At 43.3% G+C, this 19560-nt stretch overlaps 1 protein-coding gene across 10 annotated transcripts in view; it reads left to right on the top strand.

The window, feature by feature from the left end:
- Positions 1-19560, top strand: part of MAP4 (microtubule associated protein 4) — a 138831-nt gene that overhangs the window by 100469 nt on the left and 18802 nt on the right. For 2 of the 10 annotated variants that reach the window (XM_024751374.1, XM_024751373.1), the window contains exon 1: positions 8747-10226. The exons of the other annotated variants lie outside the window; for them this stretch is intronic. In XM_024751374.1, the coding sequence (XP_024607142.1) occupies positions 8747-10226 (1480 nt within the window). Of the gene's footprint in view, positions 1-8746; positions 10227-19560 lie in introns of those variants that run through there. 10 annotated transcript variants of the gene reach the window in all.

Below are 19560 nucleotides of genomic sequence, written 5' to 3'. Positions count from 1 at the left end.
ATGTCTTACACGTCCTTTCAGACAATTTACGCATAATCAATGATATATATATTTCCTGATTTTATAAAAGTGAGACATATCATGCATACTGATGTGTACCTTGATTTGTAAACCTAGTTATTTTAGAGCTCTTTACAAATCAGTACAAAGAAAGGGGCCTCAGTCTTTTTAAATAGCTGTATAGTATTTCACTGTATGGAGATACCCTAATGTATTTTACCACTTCTTTATTGATGGATGTTCAGGTGTTTTCCTTTTTTTTTCTATTAGAAACAAGGTGCGTAAACTAATCTTGTATATACAGAATGTCATACTTATGTACATACATACTTATACAAATACATCTGTATAATAAAAAGGGGCTCTGGGTTAGAACCTCTGATTTGAAGAATATATGTTTATCTTTTTGATAGGTGTTGCCAAATTGTTCCTGATAGGGGCACAGAGATGCACCAGAACTATACCCCCACCCTGAGCATAGACCAGTACCTGTTCCCCTGTACTTTCTCCTACTAGTGTGGTTTTTCTTTTTTGTTGAGGTGTGCCAATCTAATAGGTAAAAAATTATTACTTGGTATAAATGTATTTTGTGTTTTACTTCTTAAATGACTTCCTTTATTATCCAGTTTATAAAAGCCATCCCTGCTCTGAGTTTATAAAAATATTTTAAATTTTTCACATTTTTAATCTTTGATCAGTCTAGAATTTGCTTATTTGTTTCTGTGTGTGTGTGTGTATTTTGTTTATGAAATATGCGATATGATTACTTGGTTGTCTCACTATATTTGTATATTCTGTCTCCCTCTGAAATGCCACCTTTGTCATGCTCTAAGTAACACAATGTGGCTTAATAATATATTTTAATATCTAATAGGTCTAGCCCCACATGTCACCCTATTTTTCAGAGTCTTCCTGACTATTCTTGCTTGTTTATTATTTCATATAAACTTGACAATTGGCTCATAGGTTTGTGGGGGAAAAATCCAGTCAGTCTTGTTCTTGAAATCACATTAAATATAGATTACCCTAGGGAGAGTTGTTGCATATGTTGAGTTTTTCTGTCCAACATGTAATACATGCCATATTGAGAAACATCACGTGTTCAGGTTTATGTGTCTTAGTCCCTCGCTGGTGCTTTCTTTGTGCAGATCTTGTATATTTCTTTTCTTTTCTTTGGCCTCATGGCTTGTGGGGTCTTAGTTGCCTGACTAGAGATTGAACCCCCGCCCTCGGCAGTGAAAGTGTGGAGTCCTAACCACTGGACTGCCAGGGAATTCCCAAGATCTTGTATGTTTCTAATAATGCTTATTCAGAGATGTTCAGAAAGCAGGCGAATGTGCAGATGCAGAGCTTTAGGCAAGCCTGGGCTCTGAGGCAGGGGACTGAGTGGAATGGGGAGTGCCTGGATTTGTGATAGGGAACTAGGCAGGGTAACCCCTTATGGGTTCATATGGGCTCTGATGTTTCATGCATGCCTGGTAATAGACCTGGCCTTGGTAAATTTTATTTTTGTTCCTCACTTCGAATCATTCATGTTAACTCTCCTGTGGTCAGATGGTGTTACCCATGGTTTTCAGTGTTCGGACAGTAAAGATATTATTAGTGGTGTCCATAAAAATAATAGCATCTGCCACCTATTGAGTGAATACTAAGTGTCTAGTTGTCTGTGGATAGGTAGGTGGATAGTCATGTACACACACACACACACACACACAACAGTAGTTTGAAGGATTCTCTCCATTTTACACGTGAGGAAATGGAGGCTCTCCATGTTAAAGTCACACTGATAGTGAAGTGGCAGAAATAGAATTTAAACCCAAGTCTTTCTGACTCTAAGGCCCATGCTTTCCTCATTCTTGCGTCAGAGGAACCTTCCAGAAGTTTTAGGTTCTTAGAAAAAGATGAAGGTCGATGATTAATAATTATACTTCTAAAATTTTAATATCCAAGCTCTATAACTAAGCACTTTTCTAGTTGGAAAATGGAGACACATCGTGAGGACATAAACTAATCAGAGGCTAATTTAGGATTAGAATCTAGGTCTTTTAAGTCTGTCTAGCATTTTATTCTCTAGGCAGAGACTGTGTTTGATTTATTCCTGTGTTCTCCCTACCACCCAGCTTAGAGCTTTACTGTATATGATGTCTAATGACAGTTTTAAAATTATAATTGAGTTACCTTTTGCTACACTTATCTTCTTTGGAAGTAGGGAAAGTGAATATACTGCTAAAGTCTCTTGCAGCTTAATGATTCCTCTCCTGTTATTTTTTTCATGTCTAAAGTTTAGGGAAACTTTAGCAGAAGGTTTCTTCACATATTATGCATATTGTTCTAAGTAAGGAACATTGAGATACTTCAGGAAATCTGAGCTCAACTTGTCCGAAAGGACTTCTTTTGGGACCGTGTATTTTGTGCAGGGAAGAGCAAGTTTGAAAGGGCGATCCTTACTGGACTCTGGTATATGCGATGGCTCCACAGTAGTCGCTCCCCTGGAAGGAAGCCAAGGAGAGCTGTGAGTGGCAGTGCACTTGGCATGTTGTTCTGTGAGAGGGACAGTTATCATGGGTCTCCATAAATAGGCCCTTCCCTTTGCCATAGTGAGAGCCATTTCTCCCTTTATCTGGCTTCATTTCTTCTTCAGTTTTCTTGAGCCCATCAACAGTCTTCCAACAGCTGGGAATATCAGTTTATGGTGGGAAATTCTTTTGGTGTGAAACTTGGAGTAATTTATAAACCTCAAATCCTAACAGTTTCAAGGCCCTTGTACATAAATAAAATATGCTCAGCAGATGAAAAAATCATTTGTAATCTTAGAGCTCACTACAGTCTTAAAACTGGAGAAGTGCCCATTTGGTAATATCTTTTTTTAAAAATTTTATTTATTTATTTTTGGCTGCGTTGGGTCTTCGTTGCTACGCACGGGCTTTTTCTAGTTGGGGTGAGCAGGGGCTACTCTTCGTTGCGGTGCGTGGGCTTCTCATTGCGGTGGCTTCTCTTGTTGTGGAGCTCAGGCTCTAGGCACGTGGGCTCTAGAGCGCAGGCTCCGTAGTTATGGTGCTTGGGCTTAGTTGTTCCGCGGCATGTGGGATCTTCCCGGACCAGGGCTCAAACCCGTGTCCCCTGCATTGGTAGGTGGATTCTTACCCACTGCGCCACATCTTAAATGTAGTGCCATTTGTGAAGTTTCCTAATTGCTTTCTTCCCACTTACCCTCTCATTCTCTGGCTTGTTTTCTTCTTACTAGCTGTATATTAATGAAATTTATTGGGAGAGTCTATATGTTCAGTAACTAAAAACAGTTATTGTTTATTGAAACTTACTATACGCTCAGCACTTTCTTAAACTCTTAACCCTCAAACAGTTCTGTGCTACTGTTCACCTTATTTGAGCCAGAGCATCTAAATGTCCTGTGAAACAAGTCCAGCAAATATTGGTTGTTCTACTTTAAAAGGAATTTCTTCCCCTCACGCTCCCTCACTTTTACCCTCTGGCTGACAGCACTGGAAGATTAAGAAAGCAAATGCAACTTGCTTTTTACTTTTGGTGTTGCAGAAATTTTTACTCCTTTAAAATATGAAGTGGACAGTAGAGGGGACGTCCATGCATATTTTTACCTGTGACATTGAGTAGGTCATCTCAGCTGTGAGCAGATTGAAATTGCTAGTTTTTAAACTGTTCAGCAACGATGTAATTTGTATAAGTTTAGGCAAAAAGCTGATTGTCATATAAACGTTTTCTATTGCTCTGCAGATAGTGAACACTCAACATGATTTGGATTTTTTAGTATTTAGTTCATTCATTCATTCAGCAAACACCAGGTAACATTATTCCCACATTCTAAGGGTAGATCAAGAAGCCACAGCTTTTACTCCTCAAGGATTCCAAAGTGGGGAGATAAACACATAAACAGATAATTTTACTCTAGTGAGAGAAGTTCTATAATAGAAAGATGAGCTATATGCCATGGGAATACAGAGCAGAAAGTAAGTCCTCTTAGGAGAGCAAAAGAAAGCTTACTGGAGGAGGTGACATTTGATGGGTCTGGAAGTTTGAAGAGCTGATAAGCAGGGTAAGGCATTCTAGGGGATAGACTGCATAGAGGCATAGTGAAGTGCAAATGCATGGAATATTTGAGGACTAGCAAACATTTGGGTGTGACTGGTATATACATCATGTGGGCAGCAGGGAGAAACATTCTGAGACAAGATTGGGGAGAAAAGAAGTTAAGCTCTTCAAGGGTCCTGAGAACCTCCATGAGCAGAGGATCTTAAACTTTACACTGGAGTAATTGGTGGAGGGAGTTGGGCTTTTACCTAGTTTCCTTGCATGAATCTCTTATCTTTTTCAGGGAGGCTATGCTAGGCTCAGTATTCAAAAGACCTGGAATTTCCAAGTTGTACTTCTTGGGGGACTTTTCATCTGTAAGCATTTTAATGCTTTTGCCTGTTAAATGACAAAAATAATGCAATTTAGTAATGAATGTGATGTCCTTTACTTAAGGGAGAACAATCCATGGATTAGGGGAGTACAGCGGACAACAGTGGACCGCTCTTACCGAGGGATTCTGGGCAAGAGCGAGTTTTATAGAGCGTTATAAGCGGCAACTGGGGGAAATAGGGCATGACTGGCTAGGAGGTCTGGGGTTTCCTTATAAGGCTAACAGGTCCAATTTTCTAGGGCAAGGTGAGCTAGCTGAAGCTGAGTCGAAGGACTGTTTGGTGTGTTTTAGGTTTCCTTGACAGTGAGGTGCTTTCCTTGACAGTGAAGTGCAGGCTGACTTAGATTTAGATTTGTGGGCCAAGCCACTGGGGCGGCCTCCATTTTGTGGGTCCTGGTAAATGAATTACCTTTATCAAGGGTCACATAAGTCAGATTACTAGCTTCAGTTTTTTCATTCTGTCTGCCTCCCAACTTTTGAAAGTTAATCAGGAAGAATCACGATTTTCTTGAGTTAAACATGTACTAAGAAATTTTTCTAAGATTTAGTAGAATATGGTTTTGAAATGTTTTTGCATACATGTATATTTATATATAAACAAACATCATTTTCTTCTAGGTAAGAAACTAGATTGCAGCTTCGCAGTCTTCAGCTTTTATTAGTAGAGTGTCATCCATCATTGTAATCAGTAAACTTATCGACTTTCATTGTAATGATAATTTATTAGAAATTGTTTCCTGGAGACAGTAACGGGGAACATTTGGTCAATCTGGAAAGTAGCTTTGTTGCCTTGGTAACTGAAAGAATGCAGAGAAACCAGTTGTGGAGCGTATCAAAACCAAGGCCCTGAACAGGTTGAGTACTAGCTCAAGGCACAAGGCAAAAACAGAAACATCTGCCAGTGCATCTGCTGAGATCAGAGACCTGCAAGCTGTGCCAGAGCCCTTGGAAGCTTGACAAATTGTTATACAGTCTGATAAAAGAGAGGTCGCCTTCTGACCAGACACATGGGAGTCCATGCACTTTCCTCAGACTCAGACGGAATGGAACTTAAAAACCTTCAGCCCAAAGGACATTCCAAATCAGCACCTGTCTACATGAGTTTAACGATGGGAGAGATCAGGTCAAATGATAGAAGTCCGTGAAAGGAATCCGTCCATTCCTCCTTGAGCAGAACTTTTTTGAGAGCCTACTTAAGCACTGTATCAAGCACTGTGCTGGGCACCTGCATAGCAGAGGTGGACAGGTCTTATTCCTGCCTTCTAGAAGCTTCCAGGAAAGGCACATACAGAGAAGATTATGGTGTAGTTTCCAAATCCTAAGAAGTAGAACAAGTATAGTTCTGTGTAAACATTAAGGATTCAGTTTAGGAGCTGGGGGTCTAGGAGACTTTACAGAGGAGGTGACATTTCTGTGAGTTCTGAATGAGTAGAAGCAGAACCCAGAGGCAAGGAATTCTAGTGGCAACTGAGTCTAGTAAGTCTTCAGGTTCTTAAGTACATTTCTTTTTACCTGGGCACGCTCAACTTTCTAAGACTTCATGTAAGTTCCTCATCTGCCAACTTGATAAAATATCACAGTGAGGGGGGCGGGGTGGGGGGGGTTGAGTTCCTTGATGCACCTCTCTCCCGTGGGTGAATGTGCATTCCTGAGTGAGATTGTGTTTGTAATTCTGAATTGGACTAGGGCACTGACAGGGTCATCCTCAGGTTTTACTAATTATTCTGTACTAGATTTTTCTCATTGTTTGCCATCCAGGTAGCAGTCACCTCATTGGGGAGAAATAAACACATTAATTCTTGTTCCGTGTGATCTCTTCCTTGGTATGTGTTGCAAAGCAATAGTGTAATCAAACTATAAGCCACTCTGTCCCCTCCCCTCTGTAAAAGCCTCTGGATCTCCATGTTTTCTTAGTGAAGCAGGAAGACCTGCTTGCCCACTCAGAAGCAGCAGTGAAGGGATGCTCACAGTGCTGAGCACTGTAACAGGACACCAACATAAATGTAAGTCCACTTGAGAATGGAAAATAGTAGCAGACAATTGCTAAGTAATAAAGACACACCTTCCTCATTCTTTGAAAGCCAGAATTTGACAATGTTTTATCACCAAGCCTTTATATACCCAAGACTCATCTCTTATTTTTTCCCATTACTAATTAGAATCATCACCCTCCTGGCACCACCTTCATTTTTCATTTTATTATACATCCTTCCTTGCTCTTCCTTGGTGAGAGCTTTGCTGAAGAGTAAGGTGACCCTAGTTTCTTGCTAATGAACCTTTATTGTGCTTTCGTATGTATTGCTGCTAAGCTACTTAAGGTCAAGGGGAAGGAGAGGTATACATGAGTTGAGTTAATGTTCAGGACAGAGGTTAAGTTCACATTTTTTCCAGCATTGCAACATTGCCACTCCTGACCATGAACATAGCTCTGTGTTAGGTACTGATGCTAATGCAGGAAACATATTAGGGTTGGTTCTTGCGCTCTAGTTGGGAATTGAGAAAATTATGTGCAGGGTATGAATAGCAAGTAGAGAAGTTGAGTAATGGGGACAGAGGCTCCAGTTAAGGAAGGTTTCTTGGGCTGGGCCTTGGTAACCCCTTCACTTTTTTTTGGCTGCATTGGGTCTTCATTGCTGCACGCGGACTTTCTCTAGTTGAGGCAAGGTGCGCGGGCTTCTCATTCTGGTGGCTTCTCTTGTTGCGGAGCACGGGCTCTAGGCACGTGGGCTTCAGTAGTTGTGGCTCATGGGCTCAGTAATTGTGGCTCATGGGCTTAGTTTCTCCGCGGCATGTGGGATCTTCCTGGACCAGGGCTCGAACCTGTGTCCCCTGCATTGGCAGGCGGATTCTTAACCACTGTGACACCAGGGAAGTCCATCTCTTGTATTCTTTTTTTTTTTTTTTTGCGGGAGGTGGGCCTCTCACTGTTGTGGCCTCTCCTGTTGCGGAGCACAGGCTCCAGACGCGCAGGCCCAGCGGCCATGGCTCACGGGTCCAGCCGCTCCACGGCATGTGGGATCTTCCCGGACCTGGGCACGAACCCGTGTCCCCTGCATCGGCAGGCGGACTCTCAACCACTGCGCTACCAGAGAAGCCCTTCTCTTGTATTCTTGATAGACTATTTCACAATATCCTATGTTACTTCAATTAGTGACTTACAGGCTAGGCAACAAAAATCAGCTTTGTTCAAGGCAGAGTTTTTCCCATCCTTTCAGTGTAACTTTTTTTTCAAGAATTTTCTCTCGTGGGTACCTCAATCCTGAAAGTACAGTTTGTAAACTCAAAGCTCAGGGCAGCAAAGGACTATGCTGAGTTAAATGGGGGCAGTGGGCTCTGGTGGGCGGCTAAAACCCCAAGCCACAGATAGCCAAGGTCCCTAAGTCCTAGAGGTCGGGGGAAGATGAACTGCTGCAGTGTGTTCCCGTGGCAACTAAGTCATCAGCAGACTGGAAAGAGCAGGCAGGGCTGGTGCAGGAGGGAGAGACACATCTTGTCCAAGAAACTAAGAGGGATCGGGGTAGGAGTAAAAGTGCGAGGATGTATTGTCACCAAGTGTCTTACAACTTGGATACATGTCCCCAAAGTGCTGATCACTGAAACCTTTAAATGAACCACTTATTAGACTCTTGCACAATGCAGAGCTACAAGATGGAGCTCCCACTGGGCTTTGGGGACTCACTTAAGTCAGTTTTCAAGTTAATTTGATAAGTTGTTATGACAACAAAACTACTCTTCCTCTGAGAAACGAATGCCTCCAATTTTGATATTACATTAAGGTTCTTTGTTTTAAGTGAAATTTTGAGCAATTTTTTGGGGTCTTTGTTCCTTAAGGGTTATGGCTTAGGATTGGCAAATGAGTCTTATTTTTAAAACAGTTTTTTGAGTAGGTGACAGTGGAAGTGTGGGCATAGTGTCACATAAGCGAGTGTGTGGGTACACACGTGTCTATACTGGTGAAAGCCGGCATCATTACTATCCTCAGTACCCAGATTAGCACCATCCCGTGTTTAAGTTGCAGATCTAAACAGAGTGCCAGTTAACAGGAAATTACATTTTCAGTTTAACAGTGGCATTCGATTGTGCAGAAAGGAGCAGGTTCCTTGCTTTCTCTTTTTCATTCATTCCTTCCTTCTTCCTTCGTTCCTTTCACACTAGTAAATACATTTATCATCCAACTGCTTGAGGAGAGAGGAGTGTTGGGCGAAAGACAGGTTTAGTCATGAATGCTGGTGTGATGTCACTGCCAGCTCTGTGATCATAGGTGGTGTTAGAGCTCCAGGAGCGGCGGGGAGAGCCGTGGAAGAGGCGATGTCGCTCTCACACAGGCAGCCAGCCTCACGCACTGCCACTCCCGGCCAGCTCTGTCAGGGCCAGCCTGCACAGTGCTGGGTGGATTCCACAAAAGAAATGAGCCAAGCTGGGTTTGAGTGGCAGAGGACAGAGGGCAAGCTGAATGAGATCGGGCTGAATGTCAGCATGGACGGGCAGCTGAAAGACGGGCTTGTGAAGAATGCCAGCTTCCTGGAGCAGAATAAGCTCTGCTTCTTTGAGGGGAAGCTAGACAAAGAGCTCGGCATTGAAGCGCAGGACAAGGAGTATCAAGCCACCTCGGGTCACCTTGCGAGCAGGTATGTGATTGCAGACAGCTGCCATCCCTTGGAGGGGAACTCAGTGCACCAGAAGACGGCCGAGTTACATCTGGGACCCAGAGAGGGGCCAGACAAAAACAAAGCCACTATAGTTCCGGGAACGGTGGCAGGGAAGAATGTGCCGGAGACAGAGAGCCAGCCAGATCTGGATTTCCCTGGGGCTGCTGACATGCCCACCCAGTATGTTAAGGAGCAGGAAACCAGTGTTTGGAACCCCAACTTTCATCCCGTGTCAGTGGCTCAAGACCCTCAGCACTCAAGGGAAGGAACTCCAGGAAAGGAGAATGGCATCCCTGCTGGCTGCCGGGTGATTGGGGTGGTGAGTGATAGCTCTGGGCAGCTCGAATATGAGTCCTCCCTAGCGGTGGCTGTAGCCCACCCAGCCCCCACTGTTGCGCACTCACCCACTGCCATTCCACCAATCACTAGGGTCGAGTTCACCCCAGACTATGTGAATGCCAGCTCTCATATCAAAGACCATGATAAGGAGTTGGAGAAATTGAGTTCTACCGTGGAGGGGGCTTTGCTTGACCAAGCCCCCCAGCAGAAAAAGGCAATGCGCCGGGCCCTGTCTGAGTGCTCTCATCTCTCAGTCCCCCCAGCTGTCAACCTTGCAGATAAGTATCCTGAACTTCCCGCCCAAGAAGAGCTTTCTTCTGGCCTGCTACTCCTCACCAGTAGCCCAATGCTGAGTCCCACACCCAAAAAACTGGGGGCTCCTGCCATTAGGCGCTCCATGACGGTGGCTGAGGAACAGACAGCCAGCCACAAATTGAACCCTGGAGAACTGCCCATTCTGTCTACTGAAGAGATACCTCCTTTCAACTGCGAGGAACCAGTGGCCAAGAGGAGAGAAGAACTGACCCACTTCAACAACAGCAGCAGCAGCAGCTCTGGGAAGAGGGAACTGGGCACTGCTGGGTTCTATCTCCATGGTAAGCTGGAGCAGATTCCTGAAGTAAGCAGCAAGGAAAAGGGACAAGAAGATACTAGTGAAACTAGAGCGGATTCATGCTTCCAAGTCTGCCGGGGAGGTGAGAAACGGCCAGGACAGACAGTTCTGGCAGGGAAGAAGGAAATTGAGGTCACCACAACCCAGAGCACTCCATCGTTCCTGTGTGAAGAGACCCCACGTGATGGTATGTTTCTAAATTTTGCCTCCATGGGGAACAAGCAGACAGCAAGGAAGGAACCAAAGTGGCAGATTACCGGCAGGAGCGTTAGGCGGCTCGTTCCTGCTTGGAGTCTATGACTGCCCAGGGAAAGCTGAATTCCCTCGCATCGGAAGGTTGGGGAGAGTGATGCGAGAGAGTGCACAAAGTGACTCTAGCTGGGTCAACCTGCACGTCTGTTGGTGTGACAGATGGTGTGGACTGAGGGCGTGGGCCGAATCCCGTCAGAGAGGGGTGGGCGTAAGACATAGAGCCCCTTACTTGACCTCATGTCACCCTGCCCACCCCTCCCCCATCCTCCCACCCCTCAGCTCCCTGTTGGTTTGAACCAGATGATTCCAGAGCCCTAAATCATCCAATCACAGCTGATTGATTTCCTTGCTTGAAAATCTGTCACTGTGGTTTCACAATGGCTTTATCAGCACTAACCTCCTCTCATTAAGTAGCGCAGTCTGGATGCAAGCTCTGTTTTCCGTTTTGCTTTTGAGAACGTTTTGCTTTTGTTCAAGCTGAAAAAGAGCCTTTTAAAGCTGGCTATTTAATATTCTTTTCCTGTTCTTCATGTTTGACCCGGTCTTGCTTCTAGTTTTCTCTCTGTGTATGTGTGTTAGGAGGATTTGTGGGGAGAAGGGGAAGAAAGGGAAAGTGGACAGTGGAGAGACTTGTGGTTAATAAACAGCTAAATGTTGTGGTCCTTGGTCCTTGGCGGCTGCCGCTTTGTCTTTCTTCCTGGCCCTTTCTTCTCTTCCCCACCCCCAGCTCTCCACGGGTCTTATTGTTGGTGGTCTTACAAAAGCTTGTTTTCCTCTGAGTCCAGTTTGTGCACAAAGGACTGTGATTCATAAGCTAGTTAATGGAGATTTACAATATGTGTTTTGTTTGTTATAAAAATAGTCTCTTTTCCTAGGAACCATTTCCTCTAGTATTTATACCTCTCAGTACATTTTTACAAAAATGTTTTACTCATTTTTTCTTAATATTAGAAGTGGTATTTTCTAGGGGGAAGGGTAAGTGGAAAGGACCATTGAAGACTGGCAGGTGTGTGGCGTGTTGTTTTTTTTTAAATAGAGGTGGGCAAAAAAGCGTCATATTTCCTCCATGGTTTCTTACGACTCCAAGATGATAAGACTCAGGTGTCCTATGCTGTCGCTTCCTTCTAACTGTAGCAGAACTGTAAGGGCCTCCTGGATAGGATTGTCTCATCTTCTTTTGCTTGATCCCCAGGTGCCCAGTTCAGTGCCGTATACCTTCTAGGTCGTAATGAGTGAAGATTTTTGTTCATTTCAGAACAAGTTTGTCCTAGTTCACACTGAGAGAAGTTCACGCTGGTAGGAAAAAAATGTCAGATGACTGACACACCTCACTGATCTGTTCACCTAATATATGTTTGAATGCTGACTGTTAAACTCTATGTAGATAAAGCTATATAAGGATTCATTGTTCACCATACCTATCATATGCCACTACCTAGGCCCTGGATATTGTCCTTATCCTCGAACGACTTGTGATCTAGTTGGGGTGGCAGGGGTCGGGGGGTGGGGGTTGTATGAGAGGATTGTGAATCATGAAAACTTTTGGGAGGAGGTGGCCTTGGAAGCCTAACAAAGTGGAGGGAAAGCCTTCCAGGCAAAGGTATGAAGCTCAGACAGCTCACATTAGGTAAAAGAACAATGATGAGTATTTGTGGGGCTTCTCTTAATTATTATTTAGTTTCAAAGAACAGAAACACAGTCATAGAAACTCAAATTTATAAAAAGCTATTTGTTGACCATCTCAGGGAATCCTATTTCAGGAAGTGTAGCCCAGCTACAGCCATTGTGTGTCTCACTTAGGACCTCTGCTTTGCCCTGAACATGTGTTCCATTCTCTTCCCTTCTGGAAAGTGTTCTCTGCCGTCTCTTACTTTTTGCTTCCTACTTTTTGCTTCCTTTGTGTCTCTGGTCTGTACAGGACATTGGTTGCCATGGTTTTGGTTCTGTGCCCTGCTTTATATCTCAGGAACCCAAGGTTGCTTGGCTATAGTTTTCATATTTTCTTTCTTTTAGGGAAGGAATGAGTAAGTATATCTTATTGTCTCAGCTTGGTCCAGTCACCTGTGTGCCAGGTACCAAAGCCTTCTTCACCAGTCTTGGCCATTTTGAGCTACCCACTTCATCTGGGGCTCCTCTGGAGAAGGATGTGGGTTGAGCAAATATGCCAAAGCCATCTGTACATCTGTGGCAAGAAATAATGGGATAACAAATCTAGAACGTTGTTTGGAACCCAAGCTTAGTTGTTCCCTGAGTTGTTTAAACCTTACTCCCATGTTCAAAAAACTGTCCTGGGCTTCCCTGGTGGCGCAGTGGTTGAGAGTCCGCCTGCCGATGCAGGGGACACGGATTCGTGCCCCGGTCCGGGAAGATCCCACATGCCGTGGAGCGGCTGGGCCCGTGAGCCATGGCCGCTGAGCCTGCGCGTCCGGAGCCTGAGCTCCGCGGGGGGGAGAGGCCACAACAGTGAGAGGCCCGCGTACGGCAAAAAAAAAAAAAAAAAAAAAAAAAAAAAAACTGTCCTGACTGCCTATGACAATAAATAAAGTGGCCCAAATTTGGCTTTGAGAGGATTCACCTGTTCTCAGTAGAAAAGATAAACTGGAAGACAGAGGATTGAAGGCAAAAAAATCTCATGATGACAGTTGGATACATGTAGTAGTAAAAGGTGAACTACTGAGGACGTGATAGGGGAAGTATACCAGAAGCGAAATCAACTGGACTTGAAAACTGGGTGTGGAAGGTGAGGGGGGGCGGGGGGAGCAGTTGAAAATGATGCTGTGATTTTGAGCCTGGGTTTTCCAGCAAGTAGTAGTACAAATAATGGAAAGATGCAACAGAAGGGAGCAGTTTTGTGTTCTTTGTGAACATTCTTCTGTGGAAATGTAGGGACATTTGGGTGGTGGTCTCTAGCAGTTGGCTGGTATGTACCCCGGAAGCAAAGGAGGAGGCTCATGGTGAGAAGCACTATCTGGGAGGAAGACTATGGTTTCTGCTTATGTGGCGGTCATGCATTTTTCACTTGGTGACACTTAACTTGTGCAGGTTGAGATGTTGCATGTTTATATCATAAGCAGTGAGACTTCATGAAGTGTTCATGTTGTTTGCTGAAAAATCCTGTGCTTACTGAAAAATGTTCATGGTGGTCTGATGCCAGTGGCAACAAGTCAGACATTTGGTGAGATATTCTTTCAGCTTGCTCTAGAACAGAGGCGTTACCAATACCTTGCATGGTGGGGGTGGTTTTCTTTCTTCATATTTTTAAAACTAAAAAAATTCCGTTTTCAACTAGAGATGCATATGGTTTCAAGCATCAAAAAGTACAAAATGCTATACATTAGAAAATCTCCTTCCAAGAGAAGGTGACATTGATTCACTTTTTCCTGTTCATCTCTTCTAAATACAGCTAAATACTCTGGAAAGAATGCACCAGGTAATCAGAAAAGGAATCTGAAAGGTAGAAGGGAGAGGGCAGGCTGGGTAGGGCTCAGGACTTGAGGAAGGACAGTGCAGTGAGTTCCCTTGGCTTTTCTTTTTAATCTTCCATGTGTCCTTGTCTGGGCACTGGAGGGTGTCTACAACCTGGAATCACCAACAAGCATAGATAAAAGAAGAAGAAAAGGCAAAAAGAAAGAAAGAAAAACCTGCTCTCTCTTGACCAAAGACCAGGCACGGGGAAGCCCTATTTCCCTCCCCATATCCAGCAGTGGTGGTGGACTCAATCTTCTTGCAGGTGCAGTGTCAGCAGAGGTCATCAGGGCCTACCTGTTGTGCACTTCACACCTGGCAGCAGTTGCAGGCCCGATCCACCCACAGTGGCAGGGAAGCTCATCCCCTGTCCCCACTAGGTGACCAGCGGCACCAGCCTTCTACCCAGTAGCAGAAGGAAAGGTAGGTAGGTTTCCTGCTACACTCTTTCCTCCATCATCAGGCCAGTTAGGTGCTTCCTGCTCCCAGTGGCTTCAAAACAGGAAGTCCACCAGCATCAGGCAGCCAGAAATCAGGCCAAGAGAAAGTCTGCATTCCGTGGGTCCAGCATCACTCATCCCCCACCCAGTGAAACCATCTGTCCCAGGGAAGTGCCTTGAGCCCTTGCAGGCAATACCAGCAGGGATTGAGTGACAGCCTCATGGAACCAGAAAAACACAGCAGGCCTGTATTGCACTACAAGGGCCCTGGGAACTAAATTGTTATTGAAACTACCTGCACACTAAATTTAAATAGTGATTACCTGCTAATATACAAAAAGGATTTTAAAATCCATCATAAAATTATTTCAAGAAGAAGTTATGAATTCTCTTGAAACAAATGGAACTAGAAAATCTCAGCAAAGAAATAGAAGTTATGGGCTTCCCTGGTGACGCAGTGGTTAAGAATCAGGGGACATGGGTTCGAGCCCTGGTCCCGGAAGATCCCACATGCCATGGAGCAACTAAGCCCGTGCGCCACAAGTACTGAGCCTGCGCTCTAGAGTCTGTGAGCCACAACTGCTGAGCCCGCCTGCTGCAACTACTGAAGCCCGTGCACCCTAGAGCCCATGCTCCACAGCAAGAGAAGCCACTGCAATGAGAAGCCCGTACACCGCAACGAAGACGCAATGCAGCGCGCGCGCGCACACACACACACACACACACACACACACACACAAAATACAATGAACAAAAACTGGTAGAGCTGAAAGGAGAAATAGACAAATCCACAGTTGTGGTTGGGGGCTTCTACATCCCACTCTAAGCAATTGATAGAACTACTGGACAGAATATTAGTAAAGGTAAAGAAGAATTTAACAGTAACATCAAACAACAGCATCCACTTGACATTTATAGAAATTCCACCTAACAACAGCAGAATATATCCAGGTCATCACAGAGCACCGAGCTGAGCTCCCTGTGCTATACAGCAGGTTCCCACTAGCTAGCTATTTTACACATGGTAGTGTATATATGTCCATCCTAATCTCCCAGTTCATCCCACCCTCCCATTCTCTATTCCTGCCCAGCAAATACGTTCATCTGTACCATTTTTCTAGATACCACATATATGCGTTAATATACAATATTTGTTTTTCTCTTTCTGACTTACTTCACTCTGTATGACAGACTCTATGTCCATCCACATCTCTACAAATGACCCAATTTCATTCCTTTTTATGGCTGAGTAATATTCCAGCCATATACGGATGTGGTATATATGTACCACAGTGTGTGATGTATGTACCACATCTTCTTTATCCATTCATCTGTCAATGGACATTTAGGATGCTTCCATGTCCTGGCTGTTGTGAATAGAGCTGCAGTGAACATTTGGGTACATGTGTCTTTTTTTTTTGGCTGCGTTGGGTCTTTGTTGCTGTGCACAGGTTTTTCTCTAGTTGTGGCGAGCAGGAGCTACTCTTCGTTGTGGTGCGTGGGCTTCTTTTGTTGTAGAGCACTGGCTCTAGGCACGTAGGCTTCAGTAGTTGTGGCATGCGGGCTCTAGGGCGCAGGCTCAGTAGTTGTGACACACGGGCTTAGTTGCTCCACGGCATGTGGGATCTTCCCGGACCAGGGCTCGAACCTGTGTCCCCTGCATTGGCAGGCGGATTCTTAACCACTGCGCCACCCGGGGAGCCCCATGTGTCTTTTTTTTTGCGGTACGCGGGCCTCTCACTGTTGTGGCCTCTCCTGTTGCGGAGCACAGGCTCCGGACGCGCAGGCTCAGCGGCCATGGCTCACGGGCCCAGCCACTCCGCGGCATGTGGGATCTTCCTGGACCAGGGCACGAACCCATGTCCCCTGCATTGGCAGGCGGACTCTCAACCACTGTGCCACCAGGGGAACCCCATGTGTCTTTTTGAATTATGGTTTTTTCAGGGTATATGCCCCGTAGTAGGCTTGCTGGGTCATACGGTAATTCTATTTTTAGTTTTTTAATGAACGTCCATACTGTTCTCCATAGTAGTTGTATCAATTTACATTCCCACCAACAATGCAAGAGGGTTCCCTCTTCTCCACACCCTCTCCGGCATTTATTGTTTGTAGATTCTTTTCAAGTGCCTGTGGAACATGCACCAAGGTGGATCCTGGGTCATAAAACAAACTTCAATACATTTAAACGATTGAAATCACGCAGAATATATTGTCTGACCATAATGGAACAAATGAGAAACCAATAATAGAAAGACCACAGGAAAATCTTCAGTCGCTAAGAAATTAAACAGTATACTTCTAAATAATCCATGGGTCAGAGAGGAAGTTTTCAGAGGACATTTAAAAAATACAATGAACTGAATGAAAATGAACATATCAGGAGTTCCCTGGTGGTAGAGTGGTTAGGACTCGGCGATTTCACTGCCGGGGCCGGGGTTCCATCCCTGTTTGGAGGATGATCCCACAAGCCTTGTGACACAGCCAAAGAAAAAGAAAAAGAAAAAGGAACATGTCAATTTGTTGAATGCAGCTATAGCAGTACTGAGAGGGGAATTTGTGGCACTAAGTACTTACATTAGAGAAGAGAAAAGGTCTCAGATCAACACTCTGAAACTAAAAAAAAGAATGAAATAAATCCAAAACAAGCAGAGATCAGTGAAATTATAAACAATAAAACAGAAAAGAAAGTTTATTAAACCAAAAGCTGGTTCTTAAAGAAAACCAACACAACTGATAAACTTTTAACAAAACTGACAAAGGTGAAAAAGAGACACAACCAACCAATAACAGGAACAGGGGATATCACTACAGACATTAGAAGCATAATAGGGGAATACTAGGAGCACCTTTATCCTCACAAATTCAATAGCTTCGAAGAAATATACCAATTCCTTAAAACCCACAAATTACCATAACTCAACCATGATGGTAACCTGAAGAGCCATTAAAGAAACTGAAATTTTTTATTTTATTGAAGTATAGTTGATTTACAATGTTGTTTTAATTTCTGCTGTACAGCAGTGATTCCATTATACATATATACATATATTCTTTTTAAATATTCTTTTCCATTATGGTTTATCATAGGATATTGAATATAGTTCCCTGTGCTATACAGTAGGGCCTTGTTTATTCATCCCAGATATATGAGTTTGCATCTGCTAATCCCAAATTCCCAATCCTTCCCTCCCCTTTAGCCGTCACAAGTCTGTTCTCTGTGTTTGTGAGTCTGTTTATATTTTGTAGATATGTTCATTTGGGTCATATTTTAGATTTCACATATAAGTGATGTCATATGATATTTGTCGTTCTCTTTATGACTGACTTCACTTAGTATAATTATCTCTAGGTCCATTCATGTTGTTGCAAATGGCATTATTTCATTCTTTTTTATGGCTGAGTAATATTCTGTTGTATATATACACACCACATCTTCTTTATCCATTCATCTGTTGATGGACATATAGGTTGTTTCCATGTCTTGGCTATTGTAAATAGTGCTGCTATGAACATAGGGGTGCATGTATCTTTTCAAATTATAGTTTCATCTGGGTATATGCCCAGGAAATTGAATTTTTAATTAAAAAGCTTCTGATGGTTTCAGTGGAGAATTTTACCATACATTTAAAGAATAATTGACACCAATTTTACACATTCTTTGCCAGAAAATATGAGGAAGGAGCACTTCCTAACTCATTATATGATGTCTTTATTATCCTGATAACCAAAATCAGGCAAAGACAGTACCACACAAACTACAGACTGATATCTCCCATGAACTTAGATGCAAAAATTTTTAACAAAGTACTAACAAATCACACCCAGCAGTATATTAAGATGATTATACACAACAGCCAAGTGGAATTTATTCCAGGTATGCAAGGCTGGTTCAATAATCAAAAACCAATCAGTGTAATCCATATCAAAAGTCTAAAGAAGAAAAATCATAAACACATAAAATTCAACAAAATCCAACACCCATTTGTGATAAACTCTCATCAAAGAATAGAGGGAGAACTTCCTCAACTTGAGAAAGAGCATCTACAAAAAACCTACAGCTGACATCACAGTTAATAGTGAAAGACTACATGTTTTCACCGTAAAGTTGGGAACAAGGCAAGGATACTTGCTGTCATCACTCTTATTTAACATAGTACTGGAGGTTCTGGTTAGCACATTAAAGCACGAGAAGGAAATACAAGGCATATAGATTGGAAAGGAAGAAAAAAATCTGGCTGTGTTTGTAGATGATATGATTGTTTATGTAGAAAATTCCAAGGAATCTACCCTCACAACCCCTAGAACTAATTAGTGAGTTTATCAGTGTCACAGGATACACTATCAACATGTAAGAAACAATTAATTGCATTTCCATTTAGTAACAATGAACCTATTTTATTCAAAATCCTGTAATAAATATTCGTAGCAGCTTTACTTACAATAGCAAACAGCCAGAAACAACCAAAATGTCCTACAGTATGTGAACGGTTAACCTGTGGTACAGCCACACCATGGACTTCTCATGTACAACACGGATGCACCTCAGAAGCGTGTTGCTGGGTGAAAGAGGCCAGCTACAAAAAGTAGGACAGTGTGTGATTCTACTTATATAATATTCTTGAAATAATATTTTAGAGATGGCAAGAAGATTAATAGCTGCCAGAGATTAAGGGATTGGAAAGGCAGAGGGAGTGGGGTGGCTCTAAAAAAAAAAGGGCAACATGAGGGAGCTCTGTGGTGATGGAACAATTAATATGTTTTGATTCTTAGTAGTGGTTACATAAAGCTACACATGTGATAAAACGGCATAGAACTGCTTACATACCCGCACACCTGTGTGCACGTGCACACGCGCACGCGCACACACACACACACACAAATGAATGCATGTAAAACTGGAAAAGTCAGATAAGCTCTCTAGATTGTACCAATATCAGTTTCCCGGTGTACTATGGTTATGCAGGGTGTCATTGGGGGAGACTGGGTAAAGGGTACACAGAACCTCCCTGTACATTCCTTTGTAACTTCCTGTGAATCTTTACTTCAAAACAAAAAATTTTAAAATAAAGCCTCCTAACGCTCCCTATTTGTGCCTGGTCCTCCACCCCATCCCAAAATTAAGTCACCATTGTTTTGTTTCATCATCGTTCTTCCAAAGACTTTTTAAAAATGCATGTACAAGTGTATTTGCAATAGAAGTGTATTGTCTTTTCTAGACAATGGTTTCATGTTATACCTACTGTTCTGTGCCTTGCTTTTCTTTTCACTGAGTAGAGATCGTTCCCTATCAGTCACGGTTTATGTTTTCAAATTCAGAGATAACATTGATACTTCTGCCATATGCTTTAACCAGTTTTCAGTTAA

Source organism: Neophocaena asiaeorientalis, unplaced genomic scaffold (genome assembly GCF_003031525.2).
Source record: "Neophocaena asiaeorientalis asiaeorientalis breed wild unplaced genomic scaffold, Neophocaena_asiaeorientalis_V1.1 scaffold221, whole genome shotgun sequence".
NCBI classification, from domain to species: Eukaryota; Metazoa; Chordata; class Mammalia; order Artiodactyla; family Phocoenidae; genus Neophocaena; species Neophocaena asiaeorientalis.
The sequence above is the reverse complement of the archived record's forward strand: the minus strand, read 5'-3'. Positions and strand labels throughout refer to the sequence as shown.